The 14722-nt window shown below is 38.9% G+C and overlaps 2 protein-coding genes across 6 annotated transcripts in view; one reads left to right on the top strand and one right to left on the bottom strand.

Moving 5' to 3' along the window:
• LOC136260238 (uncharacterized) overlaps nucleotides 1-7934 on the top strand; it is a 13379-nt gene extending 5445 nt beyond the window's left edge. Inside the window, exons 3-7 of the mRNA XM_066053911.1 lie at nucleotides 4283-4341; nucleotides 4584-4681; nucleotides 6094-6211; nucleotides 6733-7122; nucleotides 7572-7934. Of these exons, the coding sequence (XP_065909983.1) occupies nucleotides 4283-4341; nucleotides 4584-4681; nucleotides 6094-6211; nucleotides 6733-7122; nucleotides 7572-7832 (926 nt within the window). The 3' untranslated portion in view covers nucleotides 7833-7934. The remainder of the gene's footprint in view (nucleotides 1-4282; nucleotides 4342-4583; nucleotides 4682-6093; nucleotides 6212-6732; nucleotides 7123-7571) is intronic.
• LOC136260231 (5'-3' DNA helicase ZGRF1-like) overlaps nucleotides 7829-14722 on the bottom strand; it is a 24814-nt gene continuing 17920 nt past the window's right edge. For 3 of the 5 annotated variants that reach the window (XM_066053898.1, XM_066053897.1, XM_066053900.1), the window contains exons 26-35: nucleotides 14587-14688; nucleotides 9893-9976; nucleotides 9818-9847; nucleotides 9662-9760; nucleotides 9116-9202; nucleotides 8932-9059; nucleotides 8630-8746; nucleotides 8429-8461; nucleotides 8297-8373; nucleotides 7829-7966 (exon numbers count right to left, since the gene is read on the bottom strand). In XM_066053898.1, coding sequence (XP_065909970.1) covers nucleotides 7893-7966; nucleotides 8297-8373; nucleotides 8429-8461; nucleotides 8630-8746; nucleotides 8932-9059; nucleotides 9116-9202; nucleotides 9662-9760; nucleotides 9818-9847; nucleotides 9893-9976; nucleotides 14587-14688 — 831 coding nt within the window. In that variant the 3' untranslated portion in view covers nucleotides 7829-7892. Of the gene's footprint in view, nucleotides 7967-8296; nucleotides 8374-8428; nucleotides 8462-8629; nucleotides 8747-8931; nucleotides 9060-9115; nucleotides 9203-9661; nucleotides 9761-9817; nucleotides 9848-9892; nucleotides 9977-14586; nucleotides 14689-14722 lie in introns of those variants that run through there. The other 2 variants (XM_066053899.1, XR_010703455.1) reach the window with 2 other exon arrangements.

Raw genomic sequence — 14722 nt, 5'->3', positions numbered from 1 at the left:
AAAACTTCACTAGGGACCTACAATAAAACACATCTTTGTCGATAGCACTTTGTGGTAGTTTGCATAGATATAAATCTAACAATGTTACCAAGCAACGTTCCCCAACAGAAACATTCTTGTAATTTGACACTGTTTTATTAGGCATGTCAAGTTGATAAAATCCCCCATTGTGGTTCTTTGATCCATGTTCGGTGTACAAATACGTATCAGGATTGGTTTGTTGCTTGAATTGTGAAGGCTTTAAATTACGCTGTTCTCCTCCTCCTCCTCCTCGTAAACAGCACACCTTTCCAACATAATAGAACACTGCTCTTTGAAGACCGTCAGGTGTTTTCGTAGTAAGAGCACCACTTTTCCAAAGGTTGTTTTCATCTTCTGTTGTAATAACCTCAGCTGACTTTACCTTTGTACCAACTCCCTGTGTATGGAGCGACTGAAATATAAATCACATGTGCTGTGTAGCTCTTTAAATCTAAAGTTCTTTCTGTCCAAAAAATTTGGCGGGTTTGTTTGACTCTGTCGAAGATACCTGAGCAGCCCACAGAGAATCTGATGAAGTGTTTTAGGCGGATGTGGCTTTCCATCTCCTCTTCTAGCTTCAGACACAAAGCACTTCAGGCACTCGCACAAAACAACACAGTCATGCTCTTTCTCTAGAATATCGCTAGGGTATTTTACTTCCGTGCGCTTGTTTCTCTGCTGGATCCATACCCTAACTGCCCACGAAGGCAAAACAGAGAATTACCAGGACATGGCTTGTAGTCTTCAGTCATCTATTCGACCGTACTGGACTCGTTTGAACTTGAGTTGTGTGGCTTCAGTAATGATGTGTTAATTTCGATTCCTTTGATGGTACAAGCCAGTTATACCATGTTTACTTGTATGATATCAACACTCGTCCTTGGCTTCGCCTCGGACTAACTATGATATCATACTCATACAGTGATATAACTAGAACTAATATTATGTAATGTGTTACATAAGTAATGTGTTACTCCCAACACTGTATATAAGTCTTCTATTAATTTACACAAATTTTGCAAATGTACTTCATCTCTGTTGGGAAGTCAATACACAGTTAACACTATGAGAGTTTTGTCGGCTTCTGCCTGGATTTTGCAAGTGACTGACTCTGTTGTATTTGGGAGTGAGATCTGAGAAGAGGAATGACTTGCGAAAAACACCTTCATACCCGTCAATTCTATCAGAACGGGAAAACTTGATAGTCAGGGGGGAAAATTTCACTGCTGAGTACAGTGGAGTTCCAGAAATATAATGAGGGGATTCAGACTCAATTAAATGAATGAAAGAGGCTTTCTTGGAATGCAAGCCTGGAAGTTGCTTGAAAGTAACTTAAAGGAATTCATTATAGGCGAATCATCTGTTGAAGTAGAGGAATTAGAATCACTTATACAATCAATGGGTGCAAGAGAATCAGAGCCAAGGGGAAGGAGGAGTTTAGGGACCCTCCCTCCTCACTATCAGTCCATTTTTTTATCCAATAGACCTTACCAGAGCCATTGATCTCAGTCAGCTGCTTCCTTAATTTACGCTTTGCTTCCTTCTCCTTCGGTATAAAATCACGTGTAATGAACAACGTCTTCATCCAATTTGTTACGCAGCTTAACACTGTTACGTAGGATAGATTTCTTTACAGATTAGGATGGGACATTAACTTTTAGAAGCTGCCACCTAGAAGGATCTCGCTTACCCAATCTCACGGCATCCTGCACAGAAGTGTCAGCTTCAAGGATTTGACTAAGGATGCCAGAAATTTGATCAATATCATATGCCTTTCTTTCTGTAGGGATCTCAGACATGCTTTCTGGAACCCCATGTATAATCAGGTTTAACTTCCTTCCCTCTCTTTCCCTTTCTTCCCTTAGCAGGGAGGTAACTGTAGATGTAATAAGGGAGACATCAGGAGTAAGGGATACGGGAGGAGTTGGGGGGGGGGAGGATGATTAGCAAATTTGTTTTCCAACTGCTGAAGCCTACCTGACAACTCAACAACTGTGTAACTTCCGCTTTCCAATGTCTGCACACTTTCTGTTAGATCAGAAACTTTTTAATTGTAACACTTTACACTTTAACCTCAGATTCAATGGTAGACTTTAGAGAGCAATAGAAGTAGTAATCATCACTTGAAGTGATAAAGCAAGTGGTTTTCCAGTTGTTTAAATGCTGAGTCATTATGAGAATTAGTCCGAGACCTTCGATTACAGTTGATTGTTGCGCTTCATATAGCAATGTGGGCATATATAAGTAAGGTGTATCATCCTTCATAAGACTGTTTGCTCAAGCCAACACAAGTCCTGTGGACCCAAGCATTACAGACTCCTTCACAATACATTGCATCATCACCTCAATACTTTTATCAGCTATAACTTTAGAACATACCAGACAAAAGGAAGGAGCTGAATCAGTGTCTCCCACACCTTTCTTTCTTATTCTGCTTGAATCAGTGATCCTTGGGTGGTGTGTCATGTTCTGGAACATTCCTCTTAGATGCCATAACATAGTGTTCCAATTAACGCCTCGTAATTTGTTAAATGACAGGAATAAAAACACACAGGTTTCAATCCCAATGCTACTAACCATTATAGGTACCATTAAGGAAAAGCCATGATACGTACAACAACTTGAAAGTTTTAGACGAAGTGACTGGTTCCCGAGCCAAGCGGTAGTAGAATAGCTCCTCCAGCCTTCTTCAAAAGCCTTACTTTCTTTATTATAAGTCCAGTAAACAGCATCTGACAGCGAATGTTTTGAAGAACACTATACGAAAACAAGAATATTATCAGCTGTTGTCTCATTTAATTTTAAAAAAAAAACCTGTGCTCATACAGTATTCATTATCTGGTTTAATGTATAAAAATTATACAGAATGACCATCTTGTCTATTACAAGCTACCATACGAGACAAAAATTGGAGGGTGGTAAACTTGGCTGATTTAGTGCAGTTGGCCAAATTTTTATTTCTTTTGTCCATTTAATGGTGTCATTTCGAATAGCCTTATTGGGTACCCGTTATGTCACATAGGGAATTTACCACATGAAATTGACCAGATCCGACCGTTTTCAAATTCTATTTCTATTATCTACATATGCTGAGAACTTGTTGGAGTTACAGTGCCACAGAGAGTAGTAACAACAGCAACTATAGGAAAATAAATTACAGATGCTTTGTAAATGGTGTACAGAGTTGAAGGTTGTACCAACATATTCAATGTGTTCCCTATGAATGGGAGAATTGATTACTGGGTAAGTTCTTTGTTGTGTTCCCTTTCTCGGAAGAAGAAAGGTCGACAGAATCCTGATGTCAAATGTTCATGTCACGATTTCTTTTTGGTGCACTGCATTGAACCAAACTGCGCATGCACCCTTCTTTTAGAATTGGATGATATTCAGGTTTTTGATGTTAGAGCCAATTTTCACGAATTAAGCATTTTAGAATCTTCCACTATGCATAGATAGTTAATAAATACGTTGTACTGTAAAATTTAAGCTTATGCTATAATGTTGAATTTTTGTAGATTCAGTCACAAATGTGGGAAAACTGGGCTTATCGCCTATTTAAAAGTATCAAGAAACGCCGGTTTTAAGTATTAGCTCGCCAATGGTTGAAGCTATGTGTACCAAATTTTCACACGTTTTACACCAATTCCTTACCTTCCAGAGCATCCACTGTGCAAGTAGCCAACAACTAAGTTTCCCGCCATTTTAGATAGTTTTTAAAACCGAGGTTGACTGTATCAGGTGAGCTGCAAATTGGGCGGGGGCCCTGGAAGGCGGGAAAGATGGTGTTCAAAACTTGAAAAGGAAAGCCAAGGGATGAATTAGGCCAAGTTTTGGGCCATTGAGGTCTCAAAACTGGCTATTTAAAATAAAAGGAAATTCACAGCAGAGGTACTTATTCAACACCACAGAGCTGTACAGCCACATACAGTCATCCCCAGGCTGACCAGAGCTCCATTAAGGCCCCACACCACATGTACGGATTGCTACTGGGCTTGGGAAAAGCAGCCAGCAAAACCAGTCCACTCAAGTCTAGCTGATTTTGATTGTGGAAATAGATAGTTTATTCATGTAGCTTCGTGTCCTGGGTAAAAAATCGAATCTGCTGACATGGGCGATAAGACCGGTTTTCTCAGACTGGGTCACAAATGTTATTGAACATCAAATTGCAAAAAAAAATAATCACTAAATTTTGTCTCGTACAGTATCAAGCCATGGGAGGGAGAGTGGGGCAGGTAGTTACAGATTGTGATTGATATTACAGATCATGATAACTTGACCAGTGGTCAGCTTGGACTAGTGATGAAGTCTCTACAAGGAAAGGTGAATACTGTGTGTATGTGTTGCACCGACAGTTATGTAGCTAGTCAAAATTTATATCACACATAACAAATAGTGATAACTTATTTGATACTGCATCAGTGGTGTTCTCCATCTGGTGACAGTCAGTAAACTGTTTAGTTTTATATGTTGTATGCCATGAGGTTAAATCAATAGAGGTACATCACCATTCAATTGTTCACTTCACTGTTGCAATGTATGGCGTATCATGTGATCCATGGTAGGTGGGACTGATCCAGAAGAAGGAGGGGCACCAGTTGCTGGAGTTGTTCAAGAACTTACCCCATCACACAGCACCAGCCATCAAACAGACTGGCAGGAGGTGAGGAGAGATTATACTGTATAGCTGGGATTTTGAAGGGAAAATTTTCATGATGTTTGTGGATTGGCAAACAAAATGATATACAGTGGAACCTGTGTTACGGTCACCTGGATTAAGCGGTCACCTCTGCATAACGGCCATGGACAGGAGGTCCCAAATATTTTCCCATACAAATGTATGCATTGTTGTCTGCATTAAGCGGTCACCTGTCTAACGCGTATACCGGCCAACCAAGAATTCGCCTATGATTGTATGAATCACTGTATACATAACTTTCTCCTTCATATAGCGGTCACTACCTTTTATGGTGGCCTGTTAAGCCATAGATAATATATGGTTAAGCCAACTGTCTGGCACCACTTCAATTAATGCACAATTATCGCCTTTCAATGAATACTATATAATCTATCAGGCTTCATTGCTTAAACGTATTCAATAGCTATAACCAACATTCATAACAAGCTCACTTTGTCCTTTCTGTACTAAAAATATTACTGCATTGCGGTTGGCGCGAGCCTCTTAATAATAATCACTCATTTATAACGGCCACAGCCACTCAAATGCTGCTGACCACCTTATACAGGTTTTCTCTATAACAGCCACCTGTATATAAAGGCCAGATATATTTGGTCCCAAGGTGACCATTATAGACAGGTTCCACTGTACCTGTAACACTTGACTCCTTATACTGATTAACTTGCTCTTAGTACCCAAAATGCAGCCAGATACTTCAGCTGCACTCATGGAAAAATTCATTCAATTATATGAAAATTTATGAAGCTTCAAAGCAGACATGAGACCAAGTACATTTGAAAGTACTTAAGTAAAGTACAAGTACTTTTGAATTTTCCAAGTATAAGTACAAGTACTCTGGCGACAATTAAGAGAGTACTTAAGTAAAGTACAAGTACATGCTGGAAGTACTCAAGTAAAGTACAAGTACATTTTGCTACAGGTAAAATGCACTAACTTTAGCAGCAGCATTGTTTTTATTTGCCAGAATTCTATGACATCATTAATCGTGGCTACATGGTACATAGTAAGGTTAGGGAAGGCACTAGAAGAATTGTACAATGCACCTTCATGCAATTTTGTTATGTACCCACTGTGTACAAACTACGTACAATGTTTGCAGTACTTACAAGTACTTAAGTACTCAAGTACATACAAGTACTTAGCAAAGTACTTGAGTATAAGTACAAGTACACTGGGGAAATCAAGGAAGTATTTAAGTAAAGTACAAGTACTTTCAAATCTGTACTTAAGTGTACTTAAGTATAAGTACTCATGTACTTGGCCCCATGTCTGCTTCAAAGTTAAAAAAAAAAAAACGGGCCAAATTTTGTGTGTGAAAAAGTATCTTTTCACAAATCCGGTCACAATTGATGTTCACTGTTACCCATTCCTCTTAGTGATAACAGGCTGGCAGTGATCACTAGTGAGGCTCGTTCAGAACTGAAGGACTTGGCTAAGAGGTTACAATATTTTGATGAAGATGATGATGCAGAGAAGGGTAATCCCCATAGTGAGGTAATGGTAACATAGCTGGAGTGTGTTTGACTATAACATAAAAATAATGTACAAGTGCCCATATCTTGTGTGTCTCCTTTACTGTATGAATTAAAATGTGTATATGGCACATTTTACCCAGGTAGTTTTCTTCAATAATATGATTTTTGCAGTAATTGTGGATTTTTGCTCAACTGGTCACTTTTGCTCCACATGTTTGAATATCATTTTCTGTTGTCCTTTAGGCTTAGTGGTATGGGAGTAAGTACCAGTAATTTCCAATAGAGCCTGTCTATGTTAGACACTTTTGGGCAAAGATTTGTTGACCACTGATTACTATAATATACAGGGTTTTCTCCTTCAGATGTGTGTAGCCAGACCCGTTGGGACTTGAATCTTTCTACTTAACATGGTGGCTCTTGTCTATTAATTTCCTAATTTGGTGGGTTAGGTTTTCATTGTATATTCAGCCTACGGTGAGCACCATCAGAGACCTGCAGAACCTTCATAATTATTAGGATCAATATGTTCCACAACTATAGGGTCGACCTGCTTCTACTCCACTACCAGCTGGGCAGTGTACAAGATCAGCCAGTGGTAAAACAGCTACAGTGGGCATGGCTGTAGTTGAAAGTGACACAGACACTGTTGATGACAGTTCCCCTGATCATTATCAGCCAGTAAGATCTCACCATTGTGGGGGTGTGGCTGCAGAAAACCTGCAAGAAACTGTAAATGTAGCTCAACATGTTGGGAATAGTGGAGGCATGGCTCAGTGCTCCTTAAACAGTGGAGTTGTAACACAATACAGTGTAAACAGTGGAGGTGTGGCTCAACATACAGCTGCACACAGAGGTGTCATGGCTGGTCAGCAGTTCCACCCATCATTGTCTGATGATGAAGAATTGGACAAGTTGTTTGCCAGTGTAGAGGTGTGTATGTTACTAGTAGTATTACATTGTACTGTTGTTACTAATGGTATACAAGGTTGTCTCCAGTCAACTTGGGTTCTTAGTTGTTCCTTATTTCTACAGTGCATAAAGAAAGTTGACTTCTCTACAGGCTGGTATTTAAGTCTTACCAACATCTTCTCTATAAAGCCAATGGCTTATGATCCACATGAGTGTATTGTATTCTCCTCTACTAAAAATGTTTTTGTATGCACCTAGAATGTCCTTAAAATCCTCTGAATGCATTTTGCTAATTTTTGTGTGAAAGCTGTGTACTTCAGTGACCTAGTGTCTTACATTAGGGATACTTTTGGATCTTAACTGTGTGTCAGGATTATATATTGTTGGTGTCATCAAGTGTCCCTTTAACAAATTCCAGTGTATAATCACATGTGATCTGAGATGTTGTATATGTATTGTTATTCTAATAGGTGAACACCAGTTGTTCCTATGACAACACGGAGGATGAACAGTTTTGGTGTTCGGCTGCTATAGAGTTGACCAATCAGGAGGTCGTGGGGATTCCCCAGGGACTGGGACCCCACCACCAAGAAGGGACAAGGCTAATCAACACCTCCACACCTTGCAGACCACAAGCATCATCCATCAACACCAGTCACTTAGACAGTAGTGATTTTGTGGACATGTTATTAACTGCTGATGACATGGACACCTTTCTTAACCAGAGCTAATTCATCATTTCATCGTAACTTTATTATTATTTTGTACAATCATCATGGTAATTGTTTATTTTAATTGTCTTGATTATCATCATCATTGACGTTGATCATGAATTGTCTGTGATCCATTACTCCATCATCATGTTCTATGAGTGGTACAATGTTATGACATTGAATAGTGTTGTACAGCAGGGGATCAAGCATCTCTATCTAACCTATGTATATATTCTACGTGTGAATTTGTAGATCTTTTTTATTTTTATGTGTCCTGTGGTTTCAGCCACCCTCATACAATTCTCAAGCTGGAACACATAAGTACCACAATCAATAAAACTTTCTCACAAAAATACCCTCTAAGCATTAGGGGATTACAACTTTTTGGACCTACTTTACAAAGTAGTTGTCAGGGTGGCACTTAAGACATATGATTAACCTTGTCTGGTGTACAAATATTAATACAGATCACATAATCTTACCATTGCAATAGTTAATGATACGGCCCCACAATGGATTAGATTGTAACATGTGACGATTACCGACTATCAACAAGTGTCTATAGGGGGGGGGGGGAAAGGTATCACACACAGTTTAGACAGTGTACTGGTTACCTTTTAGCTCTAGTAAGGGCCACATTAACCCTCCTAGTGAAACAACATAAGTATAACTAGAGGCAACACACTGTTAATACTCCATGCAGTGTATTATAGTATCACAGACCACCACCATATGTCATGGACCACATCACACACAGGTAGTACAAAAGGCACACTACTATGATATATGGAGCTACACTACCACAGACATTGTACCGGTCACTATCAATAAATCCAGCATGTCTGGTCCTCACACAAGATAATATGATCACATCACGTTCACCACCTTGGAATGCATCCACTGTTGATATTAACACTGAATGTGACGTCAACCTGTAGCATAATGTACTTGTAAACAACTATGCAAAATCTTGCTATTTAAATGGCAACATTAATGTACAACTGTTTTAAGTGTCTAATACGCATATAGAAGACATCAAGTACACATCACAAACTGGTTGCCATAAATGTCTAACTCTACAATCCCCATGACATCTCTTCCCAGCCTACACACTTACTGTTTGTGATTTGTCAGTTTATTCTTTATCATGCCCACCTGGGACCGATATAGCACAATGACTCCAACATTTTCAAGCGGTACACCCCACTGCACACACAACTCAATCAACATCACCACAAATTGTGCCTATTGTCATGACAACTGGTGATGTCACAATAACTGATAACAATTAACATACGTACTTCTTGTGGATTGCTAAAGCTACCATCTTGGTCACACTGCTCCCTACCCCCCACTACATCACAGAAACATAATGTAGGTAGGGAGGCCTGTAATGAGACAATACATGTACACTGTACTCAAACTACAGTAGAACTCAAACTATGCAAACTTGTCTGTTCTATTAGAGTATTTTGTCAACAAATGTACTTAGAGTATCTAAAATATGCATGCATGATTATTAGCAAAATCTCATATCGGTGCAACTTATATTTCATCAGAATATGATCAGTGTGATAATTAAGTAAGACACACAAAAAATTAACGATCAATTTGACCATATTTCACAAAGTATTACATGTTTGCTTGCAGGTCTTAAATATAGTTTAAGAATACCTCAACAACTGCTGGTACCACAATTCCAAACTTGCAAAAGGGTAATAATATTATTCGTGATGGTTAAGTTGTTCCCAGTAAAGTGGGTGTCAAACAAGAAAGGTTTTGTGTTTCAAATCACACAAGAAAATGTTTCTGGTTTCAATATTACAGAACCCTAATAGATTACTCACCTTCACAGGTATTCTATCACTTTCGCTCACCCCATCCACCAACTGACCACCATAGAACAACTTATTGGACAATGAGCTGAGTCGAGGGTGACATCGATACTAGCCAATCAAATTCAAATTGTAGCAGCCACACTTGGATCATGTGAACTAGCTCACCTGAGTCTTCAACATGATGGGGGTATGTCCCTGTGATATGATAGATCTTGTGATACCAGACATGACCACACCCACCATTAGTACCAGTCTATCAAACAATGTCTGTTCCAAGCCGTGATCATGTGATGCTTCCGAACCTTGAATTGTAGGGGGTAATTGCTGTAGTTAGTGAAATACAACAAAAATACTGACAATGGAACCTGCATAATAGAAATAATGCCCTGATTGGTTTCCCAGTACTAAGGGATTGTGTGAGACTTATTGTCTACGAACCATAGATATAATAATGCTTACGGGATTGGAAGTTGTGGATACAAATATCCGTGTTTCACCATAATGTCACTGTTACACTATTCATTACATAATTATGGCATCTGGTTTGGTACAGTCCAGTTTCATTGCTGTTAGAGAAGACATCTTGAGTCAGGAGTTTGAACTCAAATACGCAAAACAGTTGTGCATATGAGGAGGTGTCAAAATAGTGGCATTCGATAAGTTTAGCCAACTGGTAGAGTAACATTTCAAGAAATAATGAGTGCAGTTACCAACGGTTCCAACTCTAAGAGAACCAAGTTGTGTCAGAATTCCATAGGATAAGGCTCAAACCAACAATGCTATTATACACAGCCTGGAAGGAACCATCGAATTATCTAATACATTGATTTGAGACAGACTAATAATATAATATGCAACTAATATGTGACAGAATAATAATACCATGGTGCCTTTTCTACTGCAGTGTTTTATTTACTCCTTTTTCTACTCTTCCATCCATGCATCTGCCAATGAATATCCCCTCCCAGTGACCCACAGGGTGACTATCTCTAATAAAAGAATCTCTGAATCTCTTGGCTCTTGTGTGAGAGTATACAGTCCAATATAACTGAACATCATCATTGCTAGCTATCTTGTCTACTACTGATCTCTGGAATGTCAATTTTTCACAATCATTATGTGCAGCATGTCTTGGTAGTAAAGTATGCACTATTTTCTGTATTTCAACAACAAAAAAAAGAGTTGTCATTAAGTGGAAATAATCCACCCCTATTAAACAAGGTCAAGCCACTTCAGAGCTTTGAGTGTTCCAAGAAGCAGAAATTTGCTCACATACAAGGAGAGAAAGTAGTTCAGTATATAGAGACTGCTGTAATAGGGTAAATGTTCCAACTTCACTTGTGTAAAATAGCAGGATGCTCACATACCTGTTCCAACTGTATTAACTTGTTATTAATGTCACTAAGATCAGTAAATCCGATGATGTTGTCTATTTATTGTAAACGAGTCCTTCCTTGATCTCCATTTCATCAATGATGAGTGAATAATATCTTGTTGTTGGTGAACTTCTGTCTAAAAGCCTGGTTTGTTTGAGAAAAGTGTAGATAATCCTGAAGAGTTCTTTCTGATGGAAGCTTCAGAAAACCACTTGTTCTTAGAGCATGATAGGCTGCACCTGATAACAGCTTTAAGATTCAGGCACCACTTGATTAGTGTAGGATGCCATCTGAAATTGACGATGATCCTTTACCAAAATTGCTTTAAGCTGTTAATCCCACAAAAGCCTTCCAAATGTTCCCTTATCATAAGTCCGTCTTATTTTTTCTTTTTCATTATCTGTACTAGATCTTTCTGCAACTCTGTATCAACTGATTCACCTTGCTTAATAATCAATATCGTCGCTTTATCTCTAAGCTTTTTGATGGTTCTTTCTGCAACATAAATCCTATTACGCATAGCATCCAATTTCGTCTTTGCCTGTGGTTACATTGAGATATCTGTCATTCATGTGGCTACTTGTGTTACTTCCAGAGTTGGGGTAGTTACTTCAGAAAAGTAACTAGTTACTAGTTACTTTTATTCCATGTAATTGAGTTACAGTTACAGTCACCTTTTAAAAGGTTACTAAGTGTCTAGTTACTAGTTACTTTCATAAACAAGTTATTCTTGTTTGTCAACTTTTGTAACATGATTATTTTGCCCAGAGCAAGGGAAAAAGAGAACTACAGTGGAAACTGTCTAAGCCGGTCACCTTCGGGCCAAGATTTCTTGGCCTTAATAGGCAGGTGGCTGCTTTAGACAGGTAAATTCTTCTCACTAGGGGAATTTAAAGCTGGTCTTTTTAAAGAGGTGGCCTTTCTATACAGGTGGCCGCTAAGACAGGTTCCACTGTATATATAATAATTACATGTACACTTCACTTTCTGAAAATAACAATTCTGTAACCATTTCAGCTCAGTTTCAACTGTTACATCTGTTGTTCAAGCTAAATCATGAAGAACAGTACACAGAAAGTGTCTACTTAATGTGACTAGTACAAAAATCGAAGTGCTCTTGCTTTTAGAGCATTATTACCTATAGTTACAATGTAACTATTGTAACTAGTTACTATTGTAACTTAGTTACTTTTCAGGCAGTTGTAATTAATAACAAGTTACTAGTTACAAAGCAAGTAACTAGTTATATTACTAGTTACTTGTAAAGTAATTAGTTACGTAACTTAGTTACAAACCCCCAACTCTGGTTACTTTCATCGTAATTTGGTTGCTATAGCCACCTGCTGTACATTGTTCTCATACTTTTTTTGCATGATGACATTTGGTGGAAGAGGAAAGGAGCTCACATCCACCTCCACACACCGTGCCTTGGTCACCCACTTCTACAAATGTTACTATCTACAAAGGCTGCAACCTTGCCATCTGGAGAGGCTATCTTTCCCTTTTTAGCAGCTACGATATTCACAAAATGACTATCTGTGTGACCTGAACAGCTGTCAATTTTCACTCTAACAATTGAGAAAGAGCTTCCCCAGACTCTATAGGAATACCTTGTAATGCAGTACGTTTTGAAGCATCAACAGGCTGATCGTGTACAAAGACAGACCATAATGAATCTGGTTGAATTCTTAAACAGTGAGTGATCCTAAGTGGTGCTGTGCTGGGACCTGGTTGTCGAGATGTCCTACAATATAATAAGCAGTTCGTGTTTACTGGCCAACTCCAGGTGCTAGGTACTGAAGCTTGTAGATGTAAGCAATGTAGTTGGTTTTCAGCCTCTCCTTCATTGCAACACTTTTCAAGCTTCCTCTTTCTCAATTTTCTCTTGTTGTGGTAAAGTCCACGATTGCGTGGCATGCCTGTCAATAATGGCCAAAACAATAATTGGAGCAAGGGTGTCGGAACCGGGGGGAGGGGAGCCATGCCCCCCACACTATTTTCAAAAGCATGTTTTGGCCCCACCCACTTTTTGGGCCAAGTAGCCAATCAGCCATAGCTATATATACACACACAGAAATACATACCTCCATGTGGGAAGCCATACAACCATCACGCAAAAGCACTCTCTGGGGTGTGGCATCACCAGTCTACCGCAACTGTCAAGCCATTCATTGTACAGTATTAAACACAAAAGTGCCTGTAATTATATTTCTGTTATGCTTGCATGTGATATCTGTTGTTCAAATATTTCCTGGATCCCGTGCAGTGAGAAGTTTGAACAGTAGACAGAGTGCCACATCTGTGGCATAATATGATATAGGAAAGATTTAACTCGAATTGGGGGTAGTAACAGATCTAAGAGGGCAGTCTCACTGTAGTGTGCGAGTATATGGGAGTTGCTGACTACCGACAATTAAACCAGAAATTATGAAGACTGGTGAAGTTGATTTTATCAAGTAGTCTAAAGAGAAATAAACAAGGATGCTGAAAATGAAAGTGGCCAACCGTGAACGCAGTGTGGTATTCATGTGATCTACACTCAGTTTGGGAACACCTACTAGAGCAGACATCCCAGCTTGTAGTTCCTTAAAGATAACAATGTTTCACTTTGCAGATAACAACTAGTAATGTTGTAATTCTTGTAGTGTGAAGTACATAAAGCTAGCATAAAGAGAAGACCTTCACGTGACCATGATTTCTCACGTGATATATACATTCATCAAGCACATATGCAGTAGATGTAGAGGAGCATAGCAACCATTAGCAGGATAGCTATGTAGAAATAGCTATGCAGTATAGGTGTAGGGTTATTAGCTAGTGACAACACCTCTATATAAATGCACGTATGAACTGGGTACAGGAGCCATATCAATAGAACCCTGTGTGTCTGCATAGCAGTTTATGGTTAACTGGTTATGGCTATCTTTGGCCCCTCCCACTCTGAAAATCGTTCCTACATCTTTGAATTGGAGTACATACAGTAGCAGAAGGCATTATGAGTCACCATACCTACGTAATTTTTCAAAATGGTTGGCGTTGCTTTTCTGGGCGAAACATGTACCAAAGGGAAGTGAAACACATTCTTGAACAAAACTTTACTTTGGCTTAAAACATGCCGATAAGTGACAGTTTACCAATTATAACTGTAGCTAGAGGTGTACCAATGCAATTGCACATGATATTTTACCTTAGTTATGTTAGTGACACGGCCTGATACAATGAGCAACGATATTAACATAACTCTATACTCTAGCAACATAATAATTCTGCAAAGTTCTGCTGTAGTTTCTGTATGAAGCAGTCTACCACACCCAGGAATTAGCAAAGGCAAAACACGAATAACTTCAAAGGGATTTACTGCCTACTGTATGGTTTCTATACAAAATTGTGCCCAACTTCCATTTCCAATTCCAGTAAGCATTATTATTGATGGAACCTGTTAATATGGATACATAATTCAAATACTAAGTTATGGTCAGTTCATAAATGACTTTGATAATCAGGGTGTCTATATTACACCTACTGGTTGTACTGTTACTAATTCCACATCACACTCACCTTAGGGTCTCCTAGCAACAGTAACTTGTGACAACCAAACCTAGCAATTGGTAGTAATGATACTGGTTCACTCATTTGACTGGCTTCATCCACTAGTACAACCTACATGTTGAAGTCCCTTCTGTGCTGGATCATG

The sequence above is a fragment of the Dysidea avara genome, chromosome 7 (assembly GCF_963678975.1).
Source record: "Dysidea avara chromosome 7, odDysAvar1.4, whole genome shotgun sequence".
NCBI classification, from domain to species: Eukaryota; Metazoa; Porifera; class Demospongiae; order Dictyoceratida; family Dysideidae; genus Dysidea; species Dysidea avara.
This window is presented reverse-complemented; position numbering and strand designations above follow the sequence as displayed.